We start from the raw sequence: 16,826 nt of genomic DNA on the forward strand, positions 1-16,826 counted from the left end.
CAGGAAAGAAGACATTGGTGGGAGTGCTCTGTAGTTCTCTGAGACTAGCTATTCTTCCAAAGGTCATTGGATTGAAAATGTTAACTCTGCCAGACCTGCTGAGTTTCTCTGGCAATTTCTATTTTGGTTGTCTGAAATAGTTGAACTCCATTGTTGAACTTGGAAGGCTTTCACTCATTAAAGTTGTACTTAAAGGAAGGAACATGGTACTACTACTTGATTTTGTATTTGCTAACCTATGTCCTGTAATTCTCAAATCTCAGCACCGTGTGTGGACTGTGGGTATGCTGAATACAATTAAAGACGCAATTCTGAGCCTATGTCTTACCAAGATGAGTGCACATAATGGTGTAATAATGTTGAATTATTAGACTGCATGTGATAATTAATTAGTAAGTATATTATGCTTGCCTCTAAAATAAAGCAGTTAGTGATGTATCATGTTGTTTTCTTCAGTCCTTGATGTCTAAACTGAGCTAATTGTTAAATATTCAAATAATATTTGTTACTGTACTTCATTTAAGTCGGGGCAGGTTGTCATAAAGAGACCTTGGAGTGCAGGTTCTTGGTTCATTGAAAGTGGAATCATAGGTAGACAGGGTAGTGAATAAGATGTAGGGCATAGGTTTAAGGTGGGAGGGGAAAGATTTATAAGGGACCAAGGGGCAGCAACTTCATGCAGAGGGTGGTGTATGGAATGAGCTGCCAGAGGAAGTGGTGGAGGCTGGTACAATTACAACATTTAAAAGGCATCTGGATAGATATGAATAGGAAGGGTTTAGAAGAATATGGGCCAAATGCTGGCAAATGGGAGTAGATCTGTTTATGATATCTGGATGGCATGGATCATTTGGACCAAAGGATCTGTTTCCGTGCTGTACATCTCCGACTATAACTGACTTACGTAGGTGATTCCGCCATTGCGAAAAAAAAAGACCAGTCTAATTCTTGATTGCTGTACTTGTAGCAAAACATTAATTAAGTTAATTGTGGTCCAAAGTTAACCTTCAGTTTAGGCTGAAGAACTATCCTGTTGAATTATGTATGTTGCTGGAAAATACTTGGACATATGTTTTTTTTTTTGCCCCCACCATCAGTTTAAGCGGTGCTTCTCCATTCCTTGGTGAAACTAAACAAGAAACCTTAACAAATATTTCTGCTGTGAACTATGACTTTGACGAGGAGTACTTCAGTAACACCAGTGAGTTGGCAAAGGACTTCATCCGCAGGCTTCTGGTGAAAGACCCAAAGTAAGAATTATTTCTGCCCAGTTAATAGTAGTAACACAGCCTAAGCATCAAATGTACAGTGGTACAAGGAACTATTTTTAACATTCAAATGTTACTTAGATAAGTTTCATTCTGAAACTTTAAAAAGACTATTCTCAATTGGCAATATTCTGTCTAGTATTGTTACCTTGTTCCCACCCCAATCTGTTCTGGTCTGTACAGATTAAGTGCTCTTGCAGTTGAACCGTTGACTTAATTTCAGTCCAGAGATGCTGGTTGCTTAAATTCATCTTCATTGCATGACTCTAATTAGTTGTGCACGACTCCAGTAGTTGGAGCTCTGGCAAAACCTGACAGACCATGCACTTAGTTTGTATCCAGCATTGTGCTGTGTAGTAAAGGAGGATATCAAAATTGATCCTCTGGCAGACAAAGAAATCCTGATATGGTAATGGTCTGAGTGAAGGAAAATAAACAATGTGTGGGCATATCATAGTCCATCAATGTTTGTTTGTTCTGAAATTTCATATTTTTTCACTTTTAGGAAGAGAATGACAATTGGTGACAGTCTAGAACATCCATGGATTAAGGTAACCTTATGTTATTCTGTCAGTTTCCTTCTCATGTGGATTGCCAACATTGCAGGGCAAGTAATCTGCTTCCCCTGCGCCAGCATTAGGTGCCTATTTTTAAAAAAAAAAAAAATCATAGAATAGTTACAGTATATAAGAAGGCCCTATATTCTTCTAACACTATCAGAATTAGAATTGGGGTTTATTGTCATGGTACTCAAATACAAAAGTGCAAGAGTACAGTGAAAAGTGTACAATGTCACCACATGCAGTGCCATCTTAGGTACAAAGTACCTAGTCACAAATCTTGAGTATTAAAATAGATATGGTACAAAAATGGGGAAATAAAGAAAAAAGCTGGAAGTTCTACATTATAGTTCTTAGTATAAATTAGGAAAATAATGAAATAAAGTTAAAAGATAAATATTAACAATAAACAGAAGATAAATCAGAAAAATATCTGGTTAGGCGTATAGGTTTGATAAAGAATGGATTTTAAAACGTTTATGTATTCACATAGGAGTTAACAATGAAAAACTCCATTGCAACTAGCAGGAAAGGAGATGACCAATAGAAATTCATGATGACAGCATTCATAAAGATAGAAAAATGAAACATTTTTACTGAATTGAAAGGATACGGGAGTTAACTTGATCAAAGCGCGCAACTTCTTATCTGAATACTTAAAGCATGATATGTCATCTAATGAAAGTGGGAGAAGTCTATACTTCAAGTTTTTACACGCATTTGCAAATGAGGAAGAACCAAAATAATATAAAAACAAGGCCCTTTCACTGAAATTTCAAGTTTTAGGGACCCTTGTATAATACTTATCAAAAGATATTTTCCCTTACCAGGACTTTAAATGTTCAAAGAATATCTAACAATATATGACAGTAGACTTCGATATTCTTGAATAGTTATAGATAACATCAAACTGGATTTTACTCAATTTGATTTTTACATCTTTTATCCTTGTGACAGCTACATGCTTACCACTTGTTAATTTTATAATTTTATTAATATAAGTTAATGAATCACCCCATTGTAAGTTTTATTTGTTACAGATGCTAATTTCTCATGCTCTTCCTTAGGTGAGCATGTGTATTTCTGAAGAAAAAAATCCCACGCCCTTAAAATATCTGGACATTTATAGCATACCTCAGGGGCCATAGAATAAACCAAGCTATCCGGAGGATTTTTTTTTTTATCCATTTGTGGGATGTAGGTATTGCTGGCTGGGCCAGTATTTGTTGCCTGTCCCCTAGTTACCCTTGAGAAGGTGGTAATAAACTGCCTTCTTGAACCTCTGCTGTCCACTTGTTTTAGGTTGACCCACAGTACCATTAGGGAGGGAATTCCAGGGTTTTGACCCAACAATAGTGATATACTTCCAAGTCAGGATGGTGTGTGGCTTGGAGGGGAGCTTTCAGGTGGTGGTGTTCCCATGTATCTGCTGCCTTTGTCCTTCTAGACAGAAGTGGTCATGGGTTTGGAAGTGTTGTCTGAGGTGAATTCCTGCAGTGCATCTTGTAGATAGTAGACACTGCTGGTAGTGGATGCTTGTGGATGTGGTGCCAATCAAGTGGGTTGCCATGTCCTGGATGGTGCCAAGCTTCTTGTGTTGTTGGGGCTGCACTCATCCAGGCAAGTGGGGAGTAATCCCCAGGATGTTGATAGGGTAACACTATCAGGAAGCTTCTCCTGTGGGATGGTTATATAAATCTAACAAACATATCTTTAAGCATTTGTGAAACTGACATGTTTAAACTCTGACAGAAATTATCAGAGACCTATTCCTTATCTAAGATAGCTCTTCCTTTTTAAAAAAAAACTTAAGCTAGAAATTATTTCAATTGGTGTGAGCTGTCTGAGAGCAACATGGCTAGGTCCCCCTCCAGCCTCCCATATTTCTGCAAATTTATTCTCTTTACAGAAGATTATCCCAATCTCTTGAAGGCTTAGATTGAATCTGCCTCCAACTCGCTCTTGGGCAGTGTGTTCTAGATCCCAATCGTGGTGTTTGGGGGGAAAAAAAAATTCCTCATGTCACCATTATTTCTTTTACCAGTCCTCGTAAGTCAGTGCCTTTTGGTTCTTGATTCTTTCGGTGCGGAGAGCAGTTAGTCCTATTTACTCTGTCCAGACTCCTCATGATTTTGAACACATCTATCAGATCTCCTTGAATCTTCTCCAGTCTATTCACACAACTTTTTCTGAAGAAGGGTCTAGGCCCGAAATGTCAGCCAGCCTGCTGTGTTCATCCAGCTGTACACCTTGTTATCTCTTATTCACATAACTAAAGTGTTTCATCCCTGAAACCGTTCTCCTGCACCTTTTTCTGCAGCCTCTCTCATGCCTTTACATCCTTCCTAAAGTGCAGTGTCCAAAACTGAACTCAGACTCCAGGTGAAGCCAAGTTGGTGTTTTATCCAGAATTATCATGGTTTCCTCACTTTTGTACCCTACATCCCAATGTATAAAACCCAGGATCCCTATCCTTCACTTATCACTTTTTTCAACCTAGCCTGCCAACTTCAGTGATTTTGTGCAAATATGCTCCCAGGTCCTCCAGCTTTTGCAGTTCCTTTAAAACTATACCTTCATTTTATAATGCTTCTCCTTCTTCATCGTACTCTAAGTTACTTCACACACCTCTGCATTAAATTTCAGCTGCCATTTGTCTATCTATTCCACCAGCCTATCTATGTCCTCTTGAAATGCAACACTATCTTCCTCACAGCTCGTAATGCTTTTAAGTTTGTCATCTGCAGATCTTGAAATGTTCCTCTCTACATGAAGAATGGAGGGATGAGGATGAACTTAAACGGAGAGTAATGGATAAAAAGGAATTGGCAGCTTAGGTTTGTGTAGGGTAGAAGACTGTAGATCAGCCAGGACAGTCATGGAGTCAGAGATATGCAGCACAGAAACAGACACTATGGTCCAATTTGTCCATGCTGACCTAAATTAATCTAGTCCCATTTGCCAGCATTTAGCCCATATCCCTCTTAAACCCTTTTCTATTTATATACCCATCCAGACTTTTAAATGTTGTAATTGTACCAGCCTCCACTTCCTCTGGCAGTTCATTCCATACGTGCACACCCTCTGCATGAAAAAGTTGTCCCTTGGGTCCCTTTTAAATCTTTCCCCTCTCCTTAAACCTGTGCCCTCTAGTTTTGGACTCCCTACCCTGGGGAAAAGACCTTGACTATTCACTCTATCCATGCCCCTCATGATATTATAAATTTCTATAACGTCACCCCTCCGCCTCTGATGCTCCAGGGAAAATAGCCCCAGCCCATTCAGTAGCTCCCTATAGCTGAAACCCTGGCAACATGCTTGTAAATCTTATACTGGAGTAGTCAACAGTTTGTGACATGTATCATATATCAGTTGTGTAGTTCAGTACATTTCCTTCAGTCATTTTTATTCAGAAGTGAACTTAATAAAGTTTATTTGTTTTATCTTCACCCCCTAAAGGTCATTAAGAGAAGAAATGTGAGACGCGAGGATAATGGCAAGAAGCCAGAGCGTCGTAGACTGAAAACGACCCGCCTCAAGGAATACACAATCAAGTCCCACTCGAGCATGCCTCCAAATAATACTTATGTCAACTTTGAGAGATTCTCAAAAGTTCTAGAAGAAATCAATGCAGTAGATGAAAGCATTCAGGAGCTGGTGAAAAATAAAAAATCTTTCAAAGAGGACATCGATGCTCTTGTTTCCATTTATGACGAGAAGGAATCCTGGTACAAGGAAGAGAATGATAGCATCAGCCAAGACCTTGGGCACATTAAGAATGAAATGCGGAAAACAGAAACCATGAGGAAACAAGCACAAGAAGAAGTCAAATCGACGATGTTGTCTACCAACATCCTGAAACGGAAGTACACAAAGCTGGAAAATCGTTACGATGCACTGGCTGTGGAACTGAAGTGGGTTGAGGAGCTCCTGAAGTCTGTAGAGCAGGAGCGAATGCAAGGAGGGGTTGGCGATGATGGTCATCTTGGAGGAATGCGTTAGAATTAACAAAATTGTTACCTAAGAAATCACCAACAAACCAGTTGACTTGAAGCCAGCCAGATTGGACAAGATGGTTTCAGAGTTTCTTCAGTTATTGTCCTGAACACCAGTCTTTGGAGCCAATTTGGTTTTATTCTAGTCACATTTAAGTTCGGGCTCATTGCCAAACCTGAATGACATTCCAGTCTGAAAACACCATGCAAACATGTTTATTCCAAAGGATCATTGATTCCACAAACTCTGCATGCTGCTGTTGGCCTTGTCCCTGCTACCGTTGCATTTATCTGGTGAGCCTTGCTTATTTCCAACCACTGGAGACCACTGATTCCAGGGGACATAGCCATGCTTAATGTGGGCACCTCAGTATTTGGGAACAAGTGGGCAGGTCAGTTGCTATTGCAAGGCATCCTTTTCTCTGGATAACTCCCATCCCCACCTCCCTCACCTTATCATTTATCCTTTGGGATTCCTACCAATTTATAGGAGACCCTGATTTATGACTGACCAAATGGAGAAGGTTCATTCGGGAAGGGAGCGAATATGTCACGTGACTTTGTTGGGAAGTCTGCAGAGGTGGAGTTGAAGTTCTAGCGCAACAATCTACGAAATCCCATTTATCCAGCTTTCAAGCCCTCCTGGTCTGTGGGAGCATACATTAGACTTATCCACCATCGCAATCCCCAACAAACCACAGTCATCCTTGATCCCGAGGGACTGCTGAAGAACAAGATTGGGATTGAAGAGTAACTAAATATGTTTCTACCACTTGAAGCAAATTGTTGTTGAACTGATAAGAGAATATTCTATTTAATGGTTGTGAAAAATTGTGAAATGTCACCAATAGTTTTTTTTTAATACAAACGCCTGCTTGATCTGCTGTTTAAAACTGAAGTTAGTGGAATTGAAAAATGATCAAATATCAGGTAAGAATTGCAAATCCGGCTACTTTTTTATATTAGTAGCAGTTGTGTAATTCAGAAATGGCAGCAATGTATGTGACATCTTGCTGTCTGAAACCTGGCCTCGCCATACTACCTCAAACTGGCACCAGAATAGAATGGATACCTTTAGGAACAGTTTACAAATTACTAAACCAGATTTAGTATCTCCCACAAAATAGATATTCAAGACCCTAAATGATTTTCTGTAATTCCGTTCTGTTTTTAAGCCCAGCTTTAAAAAAGAGTTTAACTCGGCAAAATCTTGACCGATCAGATCTTTTCTGGGTCAGATAAAGGCCCCAATAAATTTTTGGATTTCAGCTCCTGTAATTATCCACAACCCAACTGACATCTCTGGTTCAATTGGAGCCTGTATCTATTCCTTAAAATCCTGCCAGAAGCTACCAAAGGCAACTGGAGATAAGTAGGACGGCCACTGGCTCTTCAGGAAGTAACTACAATGTCACACTGGCTGTGTATCCGATGTTCGTTCCTCTGTGTAAATGGCTTGAGCTTCAATTAGAATACTTTCCTACCTCTGCAAAAGATATGTTCAGGGAGTGCTGATTTTCTCTTTACTAGCTGAGTAATATGACTACACTCTAAGATTGTGATGGATTTCCATATGACTCGGTAACTAGGCTAATTTTTTGTGGTAAGGAACAGAATTAGCTTTTCCTTACAGGCAGTAAATAGACCCTGAGGTTTACTACAACTCTGTTGTACCACTGGGTCTACATCAAGCACTAAAGGCCACTGCATAAATCTCTGTTCATGACTAAATGTAACAGTCTGCTCTTGTCTCTGTTTGCCTTCTCCCTGTGACCCCTCACCACCTGCAGAATCTGGGCTAAGGAACTTCAGTAGATGGTCATATCTTTGTTTGATGAAAACTATCATGTTTAATATTTGAATTTTATTCACTACTTGACAAACTCATTTTGGATAATTTTTGTTTGTTTGAACTTAATTGCTATTTTTTCGTGTAATTTTGTGAACAGTAGTAACAGGCATTTATTTAATTCAGTGGTATTTATCAATGCTGAAACAAGCTATTTGACCCAATGGATCTCTGCTGGTGTTTATACAACACACAAACCTCATCCCAACTTCATCTAATTCTGTCAGTGTACCCTGTAGTTATTTCTCCCTCATGTGCTCACACCATCTGCCTGACCCCTCAATGTGGTAGCAAGTTCCATTTGTTCTGCTTAGAAATGAGCTTCTTAATGAAAGGAATTTAAGTCCTGTTGGATAGAATTACATTTTTTTAGAAAGGATGGATCAGTTTGGGGAAGGCGGGTGTGCAAATGTAATTCTCTGCTGTGTCAACAACATATTCAGAAGCTGCAGTGAGACCAGGTTTCAACTTTTGTCTGCTCTTCCTACTGTAATTCCAGAATTGTGTGCGTGTACACAATGGGACAGGGGCATTTAAATTAATAAAAATAGATTGTCCTCACCTGGTCTGCCCTACATGCGACCCCAGATCCACAGTACTGTGGTTTACTCTGAACTGCCTCTATTAAATGGCCATGCAGTTCAGGGGAAATTTGGAATGGGCAACAAATACTGGCCTTGCTAATGACACCACATCCCATGAAAGAAAAAAGAATTAAAATGAAATTCACCAGCATACCATTTAAAGGAACACTAAAGTTCTATAGGAGAAATTGTTAATTATGTTAAGATGTACTTCAGCTTTAAACCCATCCAGCACTCATTTAATGTAGGAAATACTATATTATAAATGAAAGATGCCAATTATAAGATATTTTCTGGGGGTGGGAGTGGTACATGAACGAGGACATGATGATTTGGGGTCTGGCTTGTATTTGTAAGGTATTTAGATTTGAACTAGACTGCTGTTATTCAGCTCCAATTTGTCTGTACATTTTGTGAATGTTTACTGTGCTACCACACCTTTTTATATGTAAGGTGCATGTATTAAAAACATTTTCCCATATACAACTTTTTCTTGCTTTTGGTAAACTTCATTACAGAGCATTAACCTGTCTTCATACACTATTATGTTATTATCAGAAGTATTGACATTTTATAACCATGTTTAAAATGATCATTAAGGTCTGTTTGATACTTGGACATTTAACATTTATAATAAACCTTACAAATTGAACAAAATGGTTGTTTATTCTTTACTGCGTGTTTAAAGGTAAAGTCACGGTTGTCCTGCCAGACCATAGGGTTGCTGTCTCATTAGAGAGAGAGAGAGACGATGGGTGAGGATTGTCATGCCTCAGGCAAGGACTCTCCTCAGCCTGTCACCTTCATTGTAACCTCAGCCAGTGCAGGAATTGAAGCCACGCCATTGGTATCACTTGGCATTGCAAACTAGTTATCAGTCAGGCCAAACTTTCCAAGTTGGTCAAGGGGTAGACCACAGTCACCCCACTAAAATTCAGAGAGGTGGGGGGTATATCAGAGGCCGCTGCTGCAGTAGGAAAGCTGGGAACTGAATAATGGGAGTTTTCAACAGTGCACTAGGAAAAAGAGAGTCAATCTTTGTAAAAGGGGCAACTTAATCTAGAAATGGGAGGAAAACAGATAATGCAGGAGGTGTGACCATTGACAATCAGCATCAGCCTGGCTTCAGTGCAATGTGATGACTGGTGATGTGATATGCCTTGGAGCTCAGTAAGTAAAGTGGGATGATGAGTAGCTAAATAAACAGTTTGGGTGGGGAGCATGGGGAAGATCAAATCTGATGGGATTAATGGGGAGAGAAACCAAAAAGGCAATATGGATGGTGGGGAGAAGGGGTCGGTTCATCTAGACGGAGAGGCAGAGTATGTGATTCATTCTGAAGTGTTCTCTTTGATCCTCATCTAAATAGCAAGTGTGCAATGCAGATGGAAGTAACTGCCTCTACATGTGGAGGAGGCTACTACATGCTTCATTGTATGAGAGTGGGCTCCACTTTTGTGTGATGTAATGCCCTTCAAAGGGCAATAGCATTAAACAGACACCCATGTAGTGCAGGTGGAAGACACATGATCACAAAATGCTATTATGCATTGACCTGTATGGGGTAAGAACCGTGGCCCTGAGCACAATGTGTAGGATCAGGAATCCATGCCAGTAATGGCTGTGATCCACAAGCAAAGTATTGACCTGGAAAGATTCATCCTCGTATCCAAAATAGCAAACACTTTCCAAGGTCCCACAGCCTGCTCATAGTCTAGGAGCTGCTCACTGTGCCTTGGATCATAAAGCATCATCGATAGTTTGGTTTTCTACCTTCATTCTTGAAGCTGTAGATAGAATGATATTCACTCTGTCAGCTGATGATGAAAAGTGAACATATTTTTAGATGTGGGAATGTATTTACTGTGGTCTATCGGCTGTGCCACTTACGGACCCTCAAATGATCATCTCGCCTTCCCCCTCATCATGTCTTAGTGCACTCCTAGGTCTGCCCTATAGACCATAAGAAATGAGAGCAGAATTAAGCCATTTGGCTGACTGATTCTGCTCAGTCATTGCTGATATGTTTCTCAAACCTTTTTCCTGGCATTAGACAGGAAATTAGAGATGCATGTGATAAGGGAATATCGGTGATCATGGGTGATTTTAATCTGCACGTAGATTGGGCAAGTCAAATTAGCCACAATGTCATAGAGGAGGAATTCCTGGAGTGTATTTGGGATGGTTTTCTTCACTAATATGTGGAGGAGCCACCTAGAGAGCATTCCATCTTAGATTAGATGTTGTGCAATTAGAAGAGATTCATTGCCAATCTAGCTGTGTGAGACCCCTTGGGGAAAAGCAACCATAACATGATAGTGTTTTTTTTGATCAAGATAGAGAGCGAGGTGGTGATTCAGAGACTACGGTGCTGACCCTTAATAAAGGAAACTGAAGATATGAAGTGAGTTGGCCTTGATAGACTGGGGAGAGTTGCTTCAAGGGATGACAGTGGATAGGCAATGGCAAACATTCGAGGAATGCTTGGGGGAGCTACAACACTTTATTCCTGTCTGGCACAAAAGCAAAATGGGTAAGCAGGCTAATCCATGGCCTACAAAGGAAATTAGAGATAGTATCTGATCCAAGGAAGAAGTATATAGCAAGGCAGAGAAAAATAATATTTCTGAAGATTGGGAGCAGTTTAGAACTCAGCAAAGAAGGACCAAGGGATTGATTAAGGGGAAAATACTGTACAAAAGTAAGCTTGTGGCAAACATAAAGACTGACACTAAGAGTTTCTATAGGTATGTGAAGAGAAAGAGATTGGTGAAGACAAATGTAGGTCCCCTACAGACAGAAACAGGGGAATGTATAATCGGGGACAAAGAAATGGCTTAGCAACTGAATACATTCTTTGGTTCTGCCTTCACAAAAGAGGACACAAATCAGATACCAGAAATGTTGGAGGATGCAAGATTTAGTGAGAGGTAAGAATTGAGGGAGATCAATGTTAGAGAAATGGTGCTGGGAAAATTGTTGGGATTGAAGTTGGATAAATCCCCAGGGCCTGATAACCACATCCCAGAGTACTTAAGGAAGTGGCTCTAGAAATAGTGGATGCATTGGTGTTCCAGGATTCTACAGACTCTGGAACAGTCCCTGCAGATTGGTGGGTAGCTAATGTCACTCCAATATTGAAAAAGGGAGGTAGAGAGAAAATGGAATTATAGAGCAGTAAGCCTAACATCAGTAATGTGGAAAATTCTCAAATCGATTATCAAGGATTTTATAGTAGAGCATTTAGAAAGCAGTGGTAGGATCAGACAGAGTCAGCATAGATTTATGAAGGGGAAATCATGCTTGACGAATCTATGAAGATGTAACTAGTAGAGTTGACAAGGGGGAGCCAGTCTATGTAGTATATTTGGACTTTCAGAAAGTGTTTGACAAAGTCCCACATAAGAGATTGTTGTGCAAGATTAAAGCGCATGGGATTGAGGGAAGTGTATTGAGATGGATAGAAAATTGGTTGGCTGAGAGGCAACAAAGAGTAGGAATTAATGGGTCCTTTTCAAATTGGCAGGCAGTAACTAATGGGGTGCCACAGGCATCAGTGCTGGGACCCCAGTTATTCACGATATATATCAATGATTTGGATGAGGGACCAAAATGTAACAGCTCAAAGTTTGCAGATGATACACAGGGTAGATGCAGGGAGGATGTTCCTGATGGTGGGTGTGTCCAGAACCAGGGGTCATGGTCTGAGGATTCAGGGTAGACCTTTTAGGACAGAGATAAGGAGACATTTCTCCACCCAAAGAATGGTGAGCCTGTGGAATTCATTACCATAGGAAGTAGTTGATGCCAAAACATTGAATGTATTCAAGAGGCAACTTGATTTGGCACCTGGGGTGAATGTGGAGAAAGCAGGATTAGGCTATTGAGTTGGACAATCAGCCATGATCGTGAAGAATGATGGAGCAGGCTTGAAGGGCTGAATGGCCTCTTCCTGCTCCATCTTCTATGTTTCCTGCACTTTCCCCATAACATTTGATTGCCTTAAAAATTAAGACCCAATCTATCTCTGTCTTAAATACACACTGACTTGGCCTCCGCAAGTTCCACAGATTCACTATCCTCTGGCTGAAGAAATTCCTCCTTATCTCAGTTCTAAAGTGTTGTCCCTTTACTCTTAGGCTCTGCCTCTGGTCCTAGCCTTTTCTGCTAGTGGAAACATCTTCTCCACATCTATTCTTTCCCAGCCTCTCCATATTCTGTAAGTTTCAATCAGATCCCCCCTCATCCTTCTAAACTCCATTGAGTACAGACCTGGAGTCATCAAATGCTCCTCATATGACAAACTCTTTGTTCTTGGGAACATTCTTGTAAATCTCCAATGGACACCCTACAATGTCAGCACATCCATCCTTAGATATGGGGTCCAAAACTACCCTCAATATTCCAAATGCAGTCAGACCAGAGCCTTATTTAGCCTTAGTAGTATATCCCTGCGCTTGTATTCTAGCCCTCTTGAAATGAATGCTCATACTGCATTTGCCTTCCTAACTGCCAACTGAACCTGCATGTTAACATAAAAGAATCTTGAACTAGGATTCTTAAGTCACTTTATGCTTCAGATTTCCAATGCCTCTATTCTTCCTACTAATGTGAGTAACCTCACACTTTCCCACATTGTATGCCATCTGCCACATTGTCACCCATTCTCCTAGCCTGTCCAAATCCTTCTGCAGCCTTCCTGCTTCCTCAACACCACCTGTCCTTCCATCTATCTTTGTGTCATCTGCAAATTTAGCACCAACACTCTCAGTTCTTTCGTCCAGACTGTTAATATGTAATGTGAATTGTGGTAGTCCCAAAATGGACCCTTGAGAACTCCACTCGTAACTGGCCACTTTCATGAAACAGACCCCTTCATTCCCCATTCTCAGTCTTCTGCCAGTCAGCCAATCATTTATCCATATCAGTACCTTGCCCCTAACATCATGGGCTCTTATTTAGCAGCCTCCTGTTTGGCACCTTGTCAAAAGTCTTCTGGAAATCCAAATAGATCACATCCACTGGCTCTCCTTTGTCTAACTTGCTCATTACCTCCTCAAAAAATTCTGATAGATTTGTCAGGCAAGACCTTCCCTTGATGAAGCCATTCTGACACACCTGTGTTTTACCATGCACTTCCAAGTACTCCATAACCTCATCCTTAATAATGGACTCTTAAAATCTTAACAAAGACCAAGGTCAGGCTAACCAGCCTATAGTTTCCGGTTTTCTGCCTCCCTCCCTCTTAAACAGGGGTATTACATTAGCCTTTTCCCAGATCTCTGGCACGCTCCCTGACTCCAGTGATTCCTGAAAGATCGCCACCAATGCCTCTACAATCCCCTCAGCTAGCTCCTTCAGACTATGGGGTGTAGTCCATCTGGTCCAGGTTATTTATCCGCCTTCAGACATTTCAGCTTCCCCAGCCCCTTCTCCTCAGTGATGGCCACTACACTCACCTCCTGCCCCCTGACTCTCCTGACATTCTGGAATGCTGCTGATTCTTCCATGAAGCTTGCCCCAGAGTGGAGAACATTGGCCCAGAACTTTTGGTCATGTGACACAGGGATATTCGTGTCTAGAAGACCAGACATGCTGCATGTGGCCAGCTCAGAGGCAGGTGCATGCTCCTCAATTTGAAGGTGGTAGGCAGGGTGGAGGTGGAAGGGACAGCCATCTCTGAATTGTCCTGCAAGATGACTCCTGAGCAATGAAGGGCAGGTCTCTGTGTTGATCTAGCAGTCTCTGAGATTGCTGGGCCTTTGTCTCCATGGTAGCTGCCAACTGTCTGTGAAGGCAGCCAGACGCCACATGGTAGAGGCAGCATGCTGCAAAAAGCATTGGTGGTCTTCCAGCCCTCAAGTCAGTTTGTCCAGTGTCTCCCACAAACCTGCCTGCTGCTTTGTTTTGAAAAACATTAAAGTAGGTAAGTCCCCGGTGCCTGATGGGATCTATCCTAGGATACTAAGGGAGGCAGCAAGGGAGGAGATTTCTGGGGCCTTGACATAGATCTTTGTATCCTCTTTTGCCACAGGTGTGGTCCCAGAGGTCCGGAGAATATCCAAAGGGAAACAAGGATAATCCAGGAAATTATAGCTCAGTGAGCCTTACATCAGTAGTAGGGAAATTATTAGAGAAGATTCTTAGGGACAAGATTTGCTTGTATTTGGAAAAGAATGGACTTATTACAATAGTCAGAATGGCTTTGTACAGGGAGGTCCTGTCTCACAAACTTCATTGAACTTTTTGAGGAAGTGTCAGAGATGATTGATGAGAGTAGGGCAGTGGATATCGTCTACACAGACCAAAAGCATTTGACAAGGTGCCTCATGGTAGATTGGTCCAGAAGATTAAGTCACACGGGATTCACACTGAGTTGGTAATCAGGATACAAAATTGTTGTCATAGAAGACAGAAGGTAGTTGTGGAGAGATGTTTTTCTGACTGGAGATCTGTGACCAGTGGTGTTCTGCGAGTTGTGGATTGTGAGGAGGGTTGTCAAAAGATACATCAGGATATAGATCAATTGGAAAATTGGGCGGAAAAATGGCAGATGGAGTTTAATCTGGACAAGTGTGAGGTGATGTGTTTTGGGATGTCAAATGCAGGAGGTAAGAATACAGGAAATGGCAGGAACCTTAGGAGCATTGATATACAGAGGGATCATGAGGTGCAAGTCCATAGCTCCCTGAAAGTGGCAACAAAAGTGGGTAAGGTGGTGAAGAAGGCATAGGGCATGTTTGCCTTTACCAGTCTGGGCACTGAGTATAAAAGTTGGCAAATCATGTTGCAGCTGTATAAAACTTTAGTTGGGCCACAGTTGGAATATTGTGGGCAGTTCTGGTTGCATAGAGGCTTTAGAAAGAGTGCAAAAGAGGTTTACCAGGATATTGCCTGGACTGGAGTGCATTGGCCATAAGGAGAGATTGGACAAACTTGGATTGTTTTCGCTAGAGTGTCAGAGGCTGAGGGGAGACCTGATAGAAGCCTATAAAATTATGAGAGGCATGGATAGGGTGGATAGTCAGAGGCTTGTTCCCAGGGTGAACATGTGAAATACTAGGGGGCATAGATTGAAAGTGAGAGGAGGAAAGTTCATAGGAGATGTGCAAGACAAGTTTTTTTTACACAGCGGTGGTGGGTGGGCTGTAGGTGCCTGGAACATGTTGCCACGAGAGGTGGTAGAAGTAGATATGATAGCAACATTTAAGAGGCATTTAGACTGACACAGACAGACACACCTTATAGCAGAATACAGGGTTAATGGCAGGATTCTCGGCAGTGTGGAGGAACAGAGGGATCTTGGGGTCCATGTCCATAGATCCCTCAAAGTTGCGACCCAAGTTGATAGGGTCGTCAAGAAGGCATATGGTATGTTGGCTTTCATTGGCAGGGGAACTGAGTTTAAGAGCCGTGAGGTTATGCTGCAGCTCTATAAAACCCTGGCTGGATCACACTTGGAATATTGTGTTCAATTCTGGTCACCTCACTATAGGAAAGATGTGGAAGCTTAAGAGAGGGTGCAGAGGAGATTTACCAGGACGCTGCCTGGATTGGAGGGCAGGTCTTTTGAGGAAAGGTTGAGGGAGCTAGGGCTTTTTTCATTGGAGCGAAGAAGGATGAGAGGTGACTTGATAGAGGTGTACAAGGTGATGAGAGGCATAGATAGAGTGGATAGCCAGAGACTTTTACCCAGGGCGGAAATGACTATTATCAGGGGGCATAAGTTTAAGGTGATTGGAGGAAGGTATAGGAGAAATGTTGGAGGTAGGTTCTTCACACAGAGAGTGGTGGGCATGTGGAATGCGCTGCCAGCGGTGGTAGTGGAGTCAGATACATTAGGGACATTTACGCGACTCTTGGATAGGCACATGGAGGATAGTAAAATGTAGGATATGCAGGGTAGTTTGATCTTAGAGTAGGATAATAGGTCAGCACAATGTCGTGGGCTGAAGGGCCTGTACTGTGCTGTACTGTTCTATGTTCTATGAACAGGCATAGGATACATGCCATTTGTAAGTAGATGGGACTAGGTTAGAATGGTATCACAATTGGAACAGACACGGTGGGCTGTAAGGCTGTACTGTTCTATGTTTCGGTGTCTGCTCGTGTATTTCAATTACGTCACTAAAAGCTGACACCACATGGTCCTCTCCTGCCTGGTGCTGAACAGGTGCCTGGTCTGGGGCAGTCTGAGTGCCAGTTGCAGAGATGTGGCAGTAATGTTGTCACCAACAGGTGCTCCTGACTCTAATCCTTCAAGGTCTCAGTACCCAAGCTGGTGGAGGGTGTGGAAGGCACTTTGCCAGATTGTCTGATGTGTCCTCACAGGTGGAGGAGGGGGATGTCTTGTGTGGCCACCCGCTTGACGGTACAGAAAAATAAAAAAAGCATGTTGTGTAACGAGGCAAGTTTCTGAGTATAGTGTGAGAAATCCCTCCATGAAACTCACCGAAATTGATGGCCAATTTCTGGTAAAATTCAGTCCCTTGGATTGGTATAATCTAAACCTGAGACCACAGCTATTTATTTGATGTCTTTCATTCTCAGAAGCAGCAAATTTTTTACAG

General features: G+C 41.7%; 1 protein-coding gene across 3 annotated transcripts in view; it reads left to right on the forward strand.

Moving 5' to 3' along the window:
• The window catches only part of LOC109912840 (death-associated protein kinase 3), a 40,981-nt gene extending 32,068 nt beyond the window's left edge, over positions 1 to 8,913 (forward strand). For 2 of the 3 annotated variants that reach the window (XM_048614147.1, XM_048614148.1), the window contains 3 exons: positions 1,098 to 1,250; positions 1,774 to 1,819; positions 5,288 to 8,874. In XM_048614147.1, the coding sequence (XP_048470104.1) occupies positions 1,098 to 1,250; positions 1,774 to 1,819; positions 5,288 to 5,830 (742 nt within the window). In that variant the 3' untranslated portion in view covers positions 5,831 to 8,874. Of the gene's footprint in view, positions 1 to 1,097; positions 1,251 to 1,773; positions 1,820 to 5,287 lie in introns of all 3 variants that reach the window. The other variant, XM_020512284.2, reaches the window with a different exon arrangement.
• The last annotated feature ends 7,913 nt before the right edge of the window (positions 8,914 to 16,826 follow it).

The sequence above is a fragment of the Rhincodon typus genome, chromosome 29, assembly GCF_021869965.1.
Source record: "Rhincodon typus isolate 14 chromosome 29, sRhiTyp1.1, whole genome shotgun sequence".
In the NCBI taxonomy this organism is placed as follows: Eukaryota; Metazoa; Chordata; class Chondrichthyes; order Orectolobiformes; family Rhincodontidae; genus Rhincodon; species Rhincodon typus.